This window comes from Antrostomus carolinensis, unplaced genomic scaffold (assembly GCF_000700745.2).
Source record: "Antrostomus carolinensis isolate BGI_N321 unplaced genomic scaffold, ASM70074v2 scaffold14670, whole genome shotgun sequence".
In the NCBI taxonomy this organism is placed as follows: Eukaryota; Metazoa; Chordata; class Aves; order Caprimulgiformes; family Caprimulgidae; genus Antrostomus; species Antrostomus carolinensis.
This window is the reverse complement of record NW_010289260.1, coordinates 1-11,650: the sequence shown is the minus strand read 5'-3', so window position 1 is coordinate 11,650 and position 11,650 is coordinate 1. Positions and strand designations below refer to the sequence as shown.

At 52.2% G+C, this 11,650-nt stretch overlaps 1 protein-coding gene across 1 annotated transcript in view; it reads left to right on the top strand.

Annotated features, from left to right (window-relative positions):
• The window catches only part of LOC104526351 (pleckstrin homology domain-containing family G member 4B), a gene marked incomplete at both ends in the record, with an annotated part of 30,257 nt that extends 25,012 nt beyond the window's left edge, over positions 1–5,245 (top strand). The window contains 7 exons of the mRNA XM_010169788.1: positions 487–576; positions 1,492–1,716; positions 2,554–2,724; positions 3,187–3,364; positions 3,979–4,095; positions 4,183–4,452; positions 5,049–5,245. Of these exons, the coding sequence (XP_010168090.1) occupies positions 487–576; positions 1,492–1,716; positions 2,554–2,724; positions 3,187–3,364; positions 3,979–4,095; positions 4,183–4,452; positions 5,049–5,245 (1,248 nt within the window). The remainder of the gene's footprint in view (positions 1–486; positions 577–1,491; positions 1,717–2,553; positions 2,725–3,186; positions 3,365–3,978; positions 4,096–4,182; positions 4,453–5,048) is intronic.
• Positions 5,246–11,650: the final 6,405 nt, after the last annotated feature.

Sequence of the window (11,650 nt, the reverse complement as noted above, 5' to 3'; positions counted from 1 at the left end):
TTTCCCTGTCCTGTTGCTCTTTGCTAACAAGAGACATGGCCAGGGAAGCAAAATGTTGTCTCCTTAAAGCCCACCTGCTTCTGCAGAGGCGTCCCCTACCCTGTCTTCTGTCTGTGGTGTCCATGGGATGACTTCAGTGAGCAGAGAGGTACAGACCTGCTGCTCTTGTTGAAAAGGGCTGCTAGGGAGAAGCATGGGGCACTGATCTTAAGCATGGTTGCTGCTACCGGGTGAATGGGATCTGCTGGGGTGTGTAAGAGACAAGGGGTACCAGGACAATGGGTCAAAAAGCCCTACCTACTGTAGGAGTAGGAAGACAAGAACATTCCCTGGCTCTTCGTGAACTTGAATCAAAGTCATTGCAGATGCCACAGGAGGCTCTGGTGCAGCCTGGGAGAGGCAGAAGTACGAGAGTAGCCAGCCCAGGGCATGGCTGTCGCTGTGTCCTGGCTGTGGGCTGGTCTCACACGGGGATCTCTTTTGCAGAAGGACCAGTTTGGGATGTACGCCTTGTACAGCAAGAACAAACCCAAGTCAGACTCACTGCTGGCCAGCCATGGGAATACTTTCTTCAAGGTAAATTCCACTGCCTGCATCATGACTGCTCCTGGTGTTTGGGTACCGATCTATCTCAACAAGCCCAATTTTCCTGCTTGAGGCGTGCTCAGCACTGCCTTTGCCACCCTGGTGCAGCTCTCTGCACAAGTGTGTGTGAGGGGACAGGGTGGAGATGTGGTGAGTGCTTTGGAGAGGGCCCCAGCACACAGCAGCATTGGTCTGGTGGCCTTGCACTTTCCTGCAGAGCCAAGACAGCACCCCAGTCAGGAAAGCTGTGGGTGTCAGTGCCTGCTGGGGAGCACGGGGCACTCCATGGGAAGCTGCTGCCTTCACACTCTGTGGTGTGGCCAGTGGGACCAGGGAAGTTCTCTTCCCCCTGTCCTGGGCACTGGTGAGGCTGCAGCTCGAGTGCTGGGTTCAGTGTTGGGCCCCTGACTCTGAGAAGGACATGGAGGTGCTGGAGCGTGTCCAGAGAAGGGCAACGGAGCTGGGGAAGGGTCTGGAGCACAAGTGTGCTGAGTTCCCTTGTGGCTGAGGGAACTGGGGGTGTTGAGCCTGGAGAAAAGGAGGCTGAGGGGAGACCTTCTGGCTCTGTCCAAGTCCCTTGGAGGAGGGTGGAGAGAGGTGGGGGTGGGTGTGTTCAACCAAGGATCAAGGGACAGGACAAGAGGAAATGGGCTCCAGTTGTGGCCAGGGCAGTTGAGATGGGATGTGAGGAAGAATTTCTTTGCTGAAAGGGTTCTGAGGCATTGGAAGGGGTTGCCCAGGGCAGTGGTGGAGTCCCCATCCCTGGAGGGATTGAAGAGTGGTGTAGACACAGTGCTGAGGGACATGGGTTAGTCGGGGACTGGTCAGTGTTGCGTTCATGGTTGGACTCGATGATCTTAAAGGGCTTTTCAAATCGAGGCCATTCTGGGATTCTGTGTTTCTCAGTTCAAGCAGGTGCAGCTTGGAGATAAGATGGACCTGGCCTCCTACCTGCTGAAACCCATCCAGCGGATGAGCAAATACGCCCTGCTGCTGAAGGACCTGATCAAGGAGTGCAGCGAGGCACAAGAGCAGGAGCTGGGCTACCTCCGCGCAGCTGAGGAAATGGTGAAGTTCCAGCTCCGGCACGGCAATGACCTGCTGGCCATGGATGCCATCCGCGACTGTGACGTACGTTCCGGTGTCCTCCCCTGCCCTGGGGGCAGAGCCACGCTTCTTCCCTTCTCTAGACTTGGGGTCTTTGGACCATATGGTGGGCGTGCCCTCAGGTCCCCACCTGGTGCAGCAGAGCAAGGTCCCGTTGATCTGCTGGGACAGAGTGTGGATGCTGTTACTTGAGCTGGGTCCCAGGCACTTACTGGTGCCGTGAGGCAGCCTGGCAGCCCTTGCAGATGGTGTCCTGCAGGCTGCCTTGAGCCCTTCAATCTCTTTTGAGCTGGTGATAAGAGGGTCAGGCAGTTTGCAAGAAGGAATTCAAAATGGGCTAGGCCAAAATCAGGTAGGTGGGACCTGAAGGAGAGGCATGCAAAGTGCAGTACTGGAGGAGGAGACACCACAGGGCTCAGGCTAGAGGAAGATGGATCTGGGGCAGGAAGAACTGAGGGACTGGTCTTCTGACCCAGATGTTCTCCTGGCAGTTTGATGGGACTCCTTTCCTCTTCAGCTCTCTTCTTTTCCCCAAGAGAAGGCTCTGGCTGCTGCCTGCAGTTGCCACCCAAGAGGTGTGTCACAGGTCTGCCCAGGGTGACAGAAGAGGGTGATCTGTGGGTCATGCCCAGGAGAGACAGGCAGCTCTCCCCCGAGCTCTGCTCCAGTTGTTTCAGCCTGATGTGGTTTCTAGCAGTGCCACGCAGCCCTACCTCTTCAAGAGCCCTCCAGAGGTGACAAGTAGCTGCCCCTTCTTCACCACTTGGGCCACATCTGTATGGAACCCCTCTCCATATCTAGGCCTGGGGCTGCATGGACCTGATTCTGCTGGATTCTTACCAGGATGTTCCCTGTGTCCAGGTGAACCTGAAGGAGCAGGGGCAGCTGGTGCGGCAGGATGAGTTCACCATCTGGCTGGGCCGAAGGAAGTGCCAGCGACACGTCTTCCTCTTTGAGGACCTGATCCTGTTCAGCAAGCCCAAGAAGATTGAGGGTGGCTTTGACGTATATATCTACAAGCGCTCCTTCAAGGTAGGGGCAGCCCTGCAGCTCCCTTTTGTCCAAGAGGTGTCCATGGCTGGTTTCCCTATGGACACGTGGCTCTGGAATGGGGAGCAGGAGCACCTTCAGCAGAAGAGCTGCTGCAACCACTGCTAAGCCTTCTCCAGGCCACAGAGTGAAGCCAGAAGGGAACACTTCATACCTGGGCCCCCTCCTTGCTGAGAGGTGTGGGGCCAAGGTTGTCTGAGGGACAGGGAGTGTGAGGGAAAGGCCGGGCGTGTGTGGTGGGGAGGTGGTGCTGACTCTGGATGAAACACAGGGAATTGCCTGGGCTGTCTCTGCTCAGCTGCGTCCAGATCAGCTCCTGTCTGGACCCTCAGGCTCCTCCCTATTGGGTGTGCTGAGCTGGGGGTGCGCAGGGCACGGGCAGTTAACCCTTTCTGTTCCTGGTGGAGCCCCAGTTGATGCTTTTGCTCTCCCTTTTTCTGGCAGACTGCGGACATCGGTCTGACAGAGAACTCCGGAGACAGCGGCCTGCGCTTTGAGATCTGGTTCCGAAGGCGAAAGTCCAGTGACACCTATGTCCTCCAGGCCAGCTCAGCTGAGACTAAGCAGGCCTGGACCAGTGACATTGCCAAGATCCTGTGGCAGCAGGCAGCCCGCAATAAAGGTGTGATTCCTTCCCAGGGCGTCTGTGCCGTGAAAGGTGCGGGAGCCCTGTTCAGCTCGTGCTGTCCTGAGTAGGTTTGGAGCCTGTTCCCGGGCAGCTGTGTGCCAGCATGCAGCCTCAGGAGCATGTGCTGGGCTTGGCTGGGCATGTCCCTTCCCTGCCCCTCATCCCTTGGGAACCTGACCAGTCTAAAGCTCTGTGTGACTGTGGACACCACCTAGATTCCATCAGAGAAACGGGAGATAATTACCAGAAGGTTCCCTGCCCTGCGAGCGTGGGCTGTGCCCTGTGCTCCTGAAAGGCTCCCTGCTCTCCCCATGATCTAGGCCACCACTGGAGTGGCAGCTGTCTGGCTGAGTCCCTCTTCTCCGCCCCAGGCTTCCCGCTTGGCAGGACACTCGTAGGTGGCATGGCACTGAGCTGCTTGGCCAGAGCAGGGCATGATGGCTTGTCTATGGAGACTCCTCAAGGCTGGGGAACAAGGGGAGAGCAGGTCTAATCTCAGTAGTTTAGGAGCAGCCTGGCCCAGGAGTGCTCTGGTCTGGGACTGTGTAGTGCCCATGGGGCAGGTTGGAGTAACCTCACCACGTGGCTGTGGGTCTCTTCTCCTCCAGAAATCCGTATGCAGGAGATGGTCTCCATGGGTGTGGGCAATAAGCCCTTCCTGGATATCAAACCCAGCGAGGCAGCTATCAATGACCGTGCTATCGATTACATCATGAAGGGCAGAGGTAAGTGCTGGCCGTGCCTGCCCCCTGCTCTGCGTGAGCGAGGCAGGACGGGTGCTCAGGGCTTTTTTTTGGTGTGTTTTCTGGCAGGTGCCAGGACCAGAGCCTCCATCGCAGTGTCTCTGTTTGACCATTCCAACCCCTACAAGAGGACACAGGCGCAGCTCTCTGCTGGCAGCACCCCTGCTGCGTACAGCCCTTCCTCCTCCTCCTCCTCCCTGCTGGGACCCCTCAACCTCCACATGTACCTGGACCAGGCGCTGCTGCCAGGTGTCCTGGCCCCCCGCCGCCCCTTTGACATCGGCACCTGCATCGAGGAGGATGAGCTGGAGCACGAGACCAGCAGCCAACCATCACTGAGTACGTACGAGCCGCTCCTCCGCGCTGCGCCCGGGGTGTGTGGGCTCCCCCCACGCCCTCATTCCCCGCTCTGCCATCAGACCAGGCTCCCTGGGCCCATGGCAGTCCCTGCCCTGTGGCCAGACTGGGATAGGGAGGGTCCTGTCCTTCCCTGCCAGCTCTGTCCCAGCTGTCATGGGGGCAGTTAGCTCGGGTGCAGGGATTAGGGAAGTGCCCAGGGATCTGCCACCATCCCCGTGGCAGCCTTGGTGCCACATACTGGGGCTGCTGTGGCTTTGGAGACCAGTGCTGGTGTCTCTGCCTGCCTGATCCTCTGGTATGAGACTCTCTCTGTCCCTTGCTCTTGCCAGCCTGGTTCAGTGACCCCTTAGATTCTCCTGAGTGAACTTCCCTGGCCAGTCCATACCAACTGGCACCATCACTTGCTGTGCTTCCTGGGTTTATTTGGTTGCCTATAGCTTTAAAGAAGCCCAGACCAAAGTGTGGCTTATCTGTGGGCTTGTGTGGCCAGTGCCTCTGCAGATACGTTATCAAGTGTACATGGTCCTGTGGGCCAAATCTGCAGTCATCAGAGTGACCTCCCTCTCTTCCCCCAGCGACAGAGAGCTCAGAGTCATCGCACTGCATGTCAGGCAGCGGCTCCAGCGGCTCCGACAGCGGCTGTGTCTCCAGCATCCCACAAGAAAGCTTCTGTGAAGAGATGGGCTCACCCCCCTTCATGCCCCTGGGCTCACAACACAGCTCTGCCATGGAGGAGAAACCCAGGTTCACCAACAGCCAGTACATTTCTGCAGTAAGTGCCAACAGCCCAAATACTGTCTTCACTTTGCCTGTTCCTGCAACTGCCTCCCCGGTTCAAGCCGCTGCCTCTCGTTTGGGGACTGAAGATGCTGCTTTTGGGCTAGGAGTCACTGTGGGGAAGTGACCTTTCCTCTGGCAGAGACTTGCCACCTCTGGGGCAGGTGAAAGCCCCTCTGTTGCCAGAGCCTCCCCTGTGGTGGCCAAGATCCCCAAGGAGATGCCTGGAAAGGACCTGCAGTGCTGGAGGCTGTAATGCTGTCACGGGCTGGGGTACACAAGTAACCTCCTGGGATGGATGGATGGATGGATGGATGGATGGATGGAGCTCTGCTGCAGATCCCACCAAGCTCCTTTCCTGGGAGGTTTGGGCCCTTTTTTGGGGAGTGATGAGATGGAGGAGCAGGAGCCTGTTGCTCTGAGATGTCAGTGTCTCTCCTCTTATGTTCCTGAGAATTCTCAGCTGCTTCCCTTCCCACTAGATCATGCCCTGATGCTCTTGTCCTCTAACCCTGTACTAATGCTGGCTTCTCTCCTCTGCAGAAAGCAGGCCAGGTCACCATAAGTCCCTCGGCAATAGTGTGAGCCCCTCTGCACACGTATACCGCCTAAGGAAGCGGAGTTGTTGTAAGTAGCCCCTGAAGGGGATTTTCCAGCAGGAAAATTTCTGGGCAGATTTGTCGGTAGCTCTGAGTCAGGAGAACCTCACCCTCTACTTCTCAGTGAGAAGTTTTCCAATCTGTCCATGTGTTCCTGACCAGTCTCTGATTCATCTCGTTGGAGAAGCCCAGCTCCCACAGAGATGGCTCCTTTAGAGCTGTCACCTCACACAGCCAATCTGATGCCTCCTGGGTTTGGAGGAGCAGAAACAAAACAAACAAAATCACTTTCAGGTAGTAGAAGCTTTGAGCACCACCTAGTCATCAGTGTTCAGATGGGCTTCCTTCCTCGGAGCGCTGCCTAGCGGTCTAACCACTAATCTGTTTCTTGTTGCTATTTGCCAAAATCCTGCTCTTTGTTAGTCCCTCTGAACTGCCTTGGGGAATCCGTGGTAATTCTCCCCAAGACAGATTAATCCCACGGTTTCCTTTGAACCTCTGAAGGAAACTGCACATCACCAGGCAGAGGAACCTGCTAGGTTATGGTGGGATGTCCTGAGGGAGCTGCCAGATGTTGCTCCTGTACTTACTGATTTCTGGAGGATGATTTGTCTGCGAGGAAATCGCCGTTGGTCTGAGGAGGGATGAGCCCTGGCAAGACATGCAACCAAGCAGGGCTTCCTACGTGTGGGTGGCAGCCCTTGGAAAATCCTGTCACTCACACTAGCCTGCTCCTGGCTCAGCTTTTTCCTCTCTGGCTTTAGGATTGAGCCCCATTTTTGTGGGGAGCAGAGGGGGGTAAGTGTGGGAGAGGCAGGATTAGGGCTGGAATGGTCAAGGCGCAGCGGGGTAGATGGCTCATAGGTTTGGCACTGTGGGTGTTACAAGCACGCGGCCCCACAGCTTGTGATCTGCAGGTACAGGGGTTCATCCCCAACCAAACTGAACCAGCCATGGTTAAAATGCAAGATCTGGGGGGGCACAGACAAGACCTTTGAAGTGGCCACAGAAGCAGTGAGATCTGCTGGCCCGCTGCTGCTGGGACAGCAGCACGTAGCCTTTGGGCGAGTTCTGAGGCACAGAGGCAGCTCTCTGTGGGGGGGAAGAGCTGCCAGGCTCTTCCAGTAAAATATTCTTTCCCCACCAAAATGCACCTCTGACAAACGGTGGTTTTCAAGCATTTTGCAAAATCAGTGCTGGCTGGGACAGAGGGACCTGTGGGATCCGGCCACCCGAGGGGAGCGCAGCCCATCTAACCCATTGCACGCTGCTGTGTTCCAGGTTTGATTGCCATTTCAAACTCCCTGAGGAGCCCAGGCCTCTGACCAGCAGAAGGAGACACTCTTCACCCATGAAGATAATTTACTTTTTTTACACATAATCAGACTCTTTCAAACAGTCCAAAACCCAACCTCTGGCTGGTGGGAAGTCCCAGGAAGGTTTCTGTCAACTACACGTAATAGCTTTGGTGTTGGATGGGACCTTGGGCATTCAAAACTTGTTAGCCCTGTATTTATGAGTAATAAGTAACATAGCAGTTTGGGAAAAAAAAACCCAAACAAAAAAAAGTTAAAAAAAAAAAAGAAAGTATTATTTTTAAAGCTATGAGCTGTACAGACTTTTGTTACAAGTGACTCTGTTACTATTTGTTCTGTAAGCTGCACATTTTATAAAGTTTTCGGAAGGGCGTGAAGAGAAATCGAGGTATTTAAGAGAAGTAGTGTAACTTTCTGCTTCAGGGTTATATTGACCTGGAGCTCAAGATTTAACGTCCTTCCTTATGTTCTAAATATGTCTATCATAGCAATAATTTATTTTCTTGGCTTAACACTTCTGTTTTAATAAAAGCAATTTCATTGTTACGTTGAATTGTTTCTTCAGATGATTCTTCCAGTGCCTCAGTGCTGAGCTTCTCTCTGTCTTAACCCTCCCTCAGCTCTTCGCTCTCCCTGTGCCATCTCTGCACTAACCAACCGCCCGCTGAACCGTGTCCCACCCCAGCGTCTTCCCTGTCAGAGGGGGAAAATCCCAGGCAGCAGCACCTGGAGACTTACCTGATGCTGGTGGGAAGGTTGAGGCAGAGCAGGGAGTGACATTCCTCGTGTCACCCAGTGTGAGGACGAGGGAGCAGAGGTGAGGAGTCACAGCTCACCTCATTTCCTGCCTCTGATTTAAGCCTCTCGCCCTGTGTAGCTGCTCTCCCAGCTGCAAGTCTCTCCTCACCAGGTCAGGTTCTGGTCCCACAGGATGTGAGTGGCAAACTCCAGTGTGCCTTGTCCTGGTGGCCAGGCTCTGCCCTGGGTTTTGAGGTAACAGGGAGAGGCTGCTTATGTTGCCTTGTTGTGTTAAAAGGTGGAGAAATTTACCTAAAGACATTTCTAAGTCACCTCCTGTAATAATTCCCCATGCCTCTGACTCAGCCCCTCTCCAGGTACTTCAGTCCCACCATCGTGGTACCTTTGAGGAGCTTTGGATGGTGGTGGCATCTGAGACCAACAGGTTTTGGGTATAAGGGGTTGATTATAATGCTGAACCTTAAATGCTTGTTGTTTGAAGTAGCACGAAGTAACTGGAGGACAAACATGCCCTGTGTTCCAAGGTGGCCTCTTGCTGAGTGACACCAGAGCTCCCTGCGTGGCTGTGCCACCCTCTCTGTCTTCTTGGAGGAAATAAAAATGAGCATTTTTTTGAAACTTGCTGCCCAGCTCCTGTTTACTCCTAGTTTATGGAGTGCTGTACGTCAGGCTCCCCGGGTGGGAGAGCACTGGTGTCACATTTAGTCTGAGGAAGGAGGTGGAGCAGGAGTTTATTTCACATATAACGAGAGTTTTCTCCCGGGAGCTGCCTGGCCCGTGGCAGTGCCGTGCTGTGGTCTTGGATCTGAAACCTCCCAGCCCCCTGAGCTGCCCTCTGTGCACAGCCCGTGTTCCTTCAGCTTGGGGAATCCTGTACTGTACATTAAACACTTGTTTGTTTTTAAGAAGCTGGATGGTTTTTCAAACCTTATTCTTTCTTTTTAGACAGCACAGAGAACACAGTTTGACACCTCTGTACAAAATTGTGGGGGAAACAGTTGCACAGGGAAGGTTTTTAGAAGTTACTGTTTAAAATAATTAATGCAAGATTTTGGGGGCTGTTAAGACAGCGAGAGCTCATGTCACAAGAGGGAGAGAATTTACTAATGCAACAAGAGAAACATGAAACTTCCCGAATTTCTCAGTTTCAGAGGTTTCTGCATTGCTGGAAAAACCTTTAGTAATGTTTACCTGACACTGTTTTTTCAGGGTTTGATTGATTTGTCTAATAAAGGTTATTTTCTTTATATGAATCTTGTTGGCTTTGTATCTTGATTTCAAGATATCTGGATTTCAACCTGGGCTACAGAAGAAGAATTGGGCAGATTCAGCTCAACCACCTACATCCAGGGTTTCAAAATTGAATTTGGAGTCTGCGTAAGAAGCTCAGCTCCTGGCAGTGACTGAGGGAGCAGCAGCTTCTGAATGGTGAAGCACCTCCTGAAGCACAGTGACTGCTCATCCTGTCTCCTCCTGTGCTCAGGTGGCCTGTGGAGCTGACAGATGATCTAACGAAGAACTTGAGGAACAAATTCCCAATTGTTTTACTTTGTTGGAGGCCTTTGGTGTCCGTGATAGAGATGCTGACACCTTCCCTGCTGGGAAAGCACCAGAGAGTGGTGGAGGAGTCTCAGTTAGAGTAGCACCAGTCCTGAGGTAAAACCTCCTAGGGAGCGTCATAGCTTCACGTGTAGAAGCATCAGAGCTCCTCTAACATCCTCCTCTTGCTCTCCAGGTAGAGGAACGTGAGGTTAGACTCCTACTCTGGGATGGGGAATGGTGGGAAAGACAGTTATGATTTCTTCCTCATAGTAAAAGCTCCGACATGCTGGTAGGATTGGGCTGGTGCTGCTAGTGTGTCCCACACCTTCTTGTGGCAGGACAGTGAGGCTGGAAATCCTGATGCAAACGGCCCATAGCACTGGTATTGCACTGACTCACAGTCTTCTGGGAAGGTTTTCATGGATATATTTTGATTTTGAAATGCCTAAATGGCCTGTGAGCGGCCTCAGTAAGAATCCACTAACTTCTAGAGCTCTCGTAAAAAAAATTACGGAAGAGCAGAGCCATGCTGGGTCATCTTCTGAAGTGCTCTGCACTCAGGACTTGAAATGGCTGTGGACTTTCCAAGAGGTCTATGTTTTCACACTTTGTCTGTCCCTCTAATGAGCACAGTAAAGAAGAAAACACGCGGGTCTGCGGATTCCCCAGATCTTACAAGACTGGAGAAGACCACTGAGGCCTGGTCTTTGGTACCACCCAGTGCTAACTCCTGTTTTAACAGCAAATTATCTCTTTGAAAAGCATCCAACCTTCTCTTTAAAGTTCTCAGCAATGGAGAAATGAGTCCCTGAGAAAATGTTCAATGATGAATTCATAGACAGAAAGTTATGGCTTATTTTCAACATTAACGTGTCGATTTGAGTTCCAGCTGGTCTCAATCCTTTTCTGGGGCGATGCACCATGTGCTGGGTCTGCAGACACCAGCTGGGGCTTGGCAAAGCCATAACCCAGCCTGTCTCTGCTCAAACGAGAGGAATTGCTCATCCCCCAGTGGCTGTTTCAGAGGGAAAGGGGAAAATTGTGCTCCTTTCAAAGGACAAACGCTGCTAGGTCATCCACCGAAGGAAAAAGAAAGGTAATTTTTATTTACCTGTGTGCCTCAGAGTGATAAAGTGCCTCCAAAAGAGAAGGGATCTGGTCCTCCTCTGCTTCTTGGCAAGAGAGAAGCCATTCTCTGTAAACTGTAAATAAACTTAAACATAAAAAAACACTAAAAACCCCCAATCTTAACCAGATTAACTTTTCCAAATATATATATATCAATATCAAAATTTAGGAAGCTTGGGCAGTCACTACACAAAAATGCCCTTTAGCAGATGGACAGACAGCCTGTCATTTTAAATACTGAAAAGTTTTTTTTTTTTTTCTTTTCCTTTTTGTTTTTTTTTCTGTTTTTTTCTGTTTCATGTCTGGCACTCAAACAATGAGGAAAAAAAAAATCTAGCTTTATTGGAATCAATAGAGATTTTACCATGGGCTGCCACTGACCCACAGAGGCAGAAGTTTATGTCAGGAATCTCAAACTGGATGATACATTTTAGCAAAGGTGCAACCACAATAGCTGAGCTCCTGAGCCAGAGCTGGTCAGCAGCACCCTCTGAACCTTGTGAAACGCAATTTTCAAGCGTTGTTCCAGCTGTTGCCCTTCTAGCAAAGTGAAAATCTCTGTCTCTTTTTTTTCTCTTTAACTAACCAAGGGTATTGATGATAAAACTGATCTTGAGAAGCAGGAATCCTGCTCTGCTCTGGGACACTCGTGACACTTTCCTCATGGAAAATTCACTGTGACGTTTTCCAGAGGGAATCCCATCAAGAAGGTTCATGAGTTCAATGAGCTACCAGGACACCCACCGTTCCCAGAAACACCCTCAGCCCTAGAGCGTGATTATCCCCATAGTAAGTTATTCACATTGTGCTGGGTCTTACCCAGTTTACACCCCCCCCAACAATTCCCAGGCATGGTTTGGCCATTCAGATGTCCCTGGGACTGTTTGCAGGGGTCAGGAGGAGTGAAGCCACCATCCCTGGGAGGTTAAAGCAGATCGCTAGCAGAAAGGCAGCTGGTCTCACTGACCTGAAACATTCCCAGACATACTGACTTTGCTTGGAGATCCCAGAATTGCCTGAATTGGAAAACCCTTTAAGCTCATCGAGTCCAACCAT